This window comes from Perkinsus marinus (genome assembly GCF_000006405.1).
Source record: "Perkinsus marinus ATCC 50983 genomic scaffold scf_1104296971186, whole genome shotgun sequence".
Taxonomy (NCBI): Eukaryota; Perkinsozoa; order Perkinsida; family Perkinsidae; genus Perkinsus; species Perkinsus marinus.
The window spans coordinates 137458-140019 of NW_003202174.1; the positions used below are offsets into that span (position 1 = coordinate 137458).

General features: G+C 39.0%; 1 protein-coding gene across 1 annotated transcript in view; it reads right to left on the reverse strand.

Moving 5' to 3' along the window:
- Window positions 1-2533: 2533 nt before the first annotated feature.
- Pmar_PMAR006564 (conserved hypothetical protein) overlaps window positions 2534-2562 on the reverse strand; it is a gene marked incomplete at both ends in the record, with an annotated part of 9284 nt that continues 9255 nt past the window's right edge. The window contains one exon of the mRNA XM_002767126.1: window positions 2534-2562. This exon is cut by the window's right edge and continues 4 nt beyond it. Coding sequence (XP_002767172.1) covers window positions 2534-2562 — 29 coding nt within the window.

Genomic DNA, 2562 nt, shown 5'->3' on the forward strand with positions numbered 1-2562 from the left:
AGGGTATTCATGTGAAACGAGTTAAACTCCAGTGTGAATCGATTGAAAATGTCTTACAAGCGTTCGGTAGTCTATAGTCGTACTAGTCTCAAATTGGGGAAAACTATGTCGAAAATTCAGAGTTTATTTCGCACTGTAGTCTGATAAAGTTCTCAAAAACTGCACGCATGCACACCTTGATTTCCTCTTGTAAACTTTCAGCTGTTTGTAGACGTCTTGGTGAAAACGAGCGATCAACTTGTATTCCGCGGGACACCAATTTGGCGTTCTTTCCAATACAGAGCCCGCTTGAGGAATATCTGCAAGTGATAAAATTTAGTGACAATATGGAAAATCTGAGGAATTTTTGGGAAAATTCTAGTGTTGGAATATTTGTTCGCTCTCCTCAACTGAGCTAAGGAGTTTCCTCACTAATAAGAGGAGTTTATATACGAATTGTAGTAGAATCGAACAGAAACCAATATAAGAATTTTCTGAAATTTTCTCAAAAATTTCACATTTTCCCATAATGAATTCCCATTGCTTTCTATACACTCCTACCCGAATTCTATCGTGTGGTAAGCGATCACACACCCTAACGTAGTCGAGAACACACCTTACATAGTTTCAGATGGCGAAGCGAGCTCTTTTGCTATACTTCCTCCTACTGCTGTATGCATCGTGTTCTCAAGCATATATTCAACTAGGGAGGCCAGCACTGCTGAACCCTGACAAGTAAACTGAAATTGAACTTCGCTTCGATTAATATTATTTTGAATATAGTGGAGTTTCACGACCGTGATATAAAAAAACACTAGTGGAAAACACATTTCACGACTACTGCATAGCGCAATTATCGCGTTTTCCACAGAGTTCTGCGCCACTTCACGTGAAACGGGCATCACGGGTGGATCTCCATTGTCATTAACTGGAGTTTCACCCTTAAACGGCGTGGAATTCAATGTGAAAAACGCCATATTCGCGATATGAAGTTAACTTTCACGTTATGCTTTTTCAAGAAATTATATTATCACACATATAATTTGTCATTATATTCAATAGTAAATACGTTTTTCGCGAACTGAACTGCAAAATAATGTCTTCCATATCGCGGCTAAAACTCCAGTGTATTTGCATATTTTCCCTCGTTGCTTACCGCGCTCTGCTGAACCTCTATCTCATCTGATGTAGATACAGTGTTAGCCGCCATTATCATATACAACAGCCACTTTTCACATCGACGATTCTCAAGAGTAATCAAGGCAATCATCTCGGTGTGTTAGAGGCGACGATTTGTTCTCATCAGCGTTGGAGGAATATATGTTCGTTTTCCTCAGCTGAGCTCAGGAGCTTCCTCACTATTTAGTGGAGCTAATATACGAAATCGTGTATAAACCACAGAGAATCTCCAGAAATTTCCTCGGAATTTTAGTTGACCATATGCACATTTTCCTCGCTGGTCCTCATACATCTTCCTCGCCTGTTTAGTGCGAAGCAAACAGTTATGCATACCTACATTTCCCAGATAGCTTTTCTCATTTTCCGAGAGTCCAGGTACTACAAAACGTTTATGTCAATCGATTCACATCGTTATCATGTTCACTTTCGTACTCCCAAAAAATGATTACTACTTTGCGTAACGGTTTGGTTCACCCTATATGTTCATGCTCACTAAAATTTACCTCCCAAAACTGTGATCAACACAAGTCAGTATCCATAGCATATCACACTTCAACACGTGCACTCACATGAGCAACAAGAATCTCAAATTCGACTTCACTCGCTATCTTACTGAGAAATTGACAGCGGAAACGGCCGAATACGCGGCCTTTGAAAATTAACTAAACAGTAGCAGCTCCCATCGCAAACGCATTGAATATCCTTTCCAACGTGGTTTGTGATATCTAGAAAACAGCAAAATTCAATGGAAACCTATGCGCATGGTCAACTACTAATGTCGGTGACAATATGAAAATTCTGAGGAATTTTTGGGAAATTTTCATTGGAGTTTCACGACCGTGATATGTAAAACACTAGTGAAAAACACATTTCACGACTACTGCATACCACGAATATCGCGTTTTTCACATTGAGTTTTACGGGTGAATCCCCTATATGTGGGTAATTCGTCATGTACTAACTATTCTAAATCTAATAAAAGACTCTTGAAATGAAATCGGCAAGAAATATATAAGTACACCCCAACTCACTTGCAAATCGCTGAAGTTCAGCTGTTCTTCTCCTTTTAGAAATATACCAAAAATTTCACCTGAAAACCCATCGTAAAATCAAGATTGCTTACAATGGAAAATATGAAAATTCTGAGAAAATTTTGAGAAAATTTCCGTTAAATTCTCTTTTTTTCCCTGCACGTCTACCCGAATTCTAGTGAAAAAACTCCTCAGCTGAGGAAATCAACATAATTCCAACCTACCGATAGTCATCATAGATCTCCCATTAGCGTCACCATCATGTCCTTCCGGAACTATCGCGTACCTCACATTCGTACCTATTTCAAAATTTTCGAAAATTTTACCAAATTTTCCCCGAAACTTTACCATGGCGCTCCAGTAAAACTGTTGA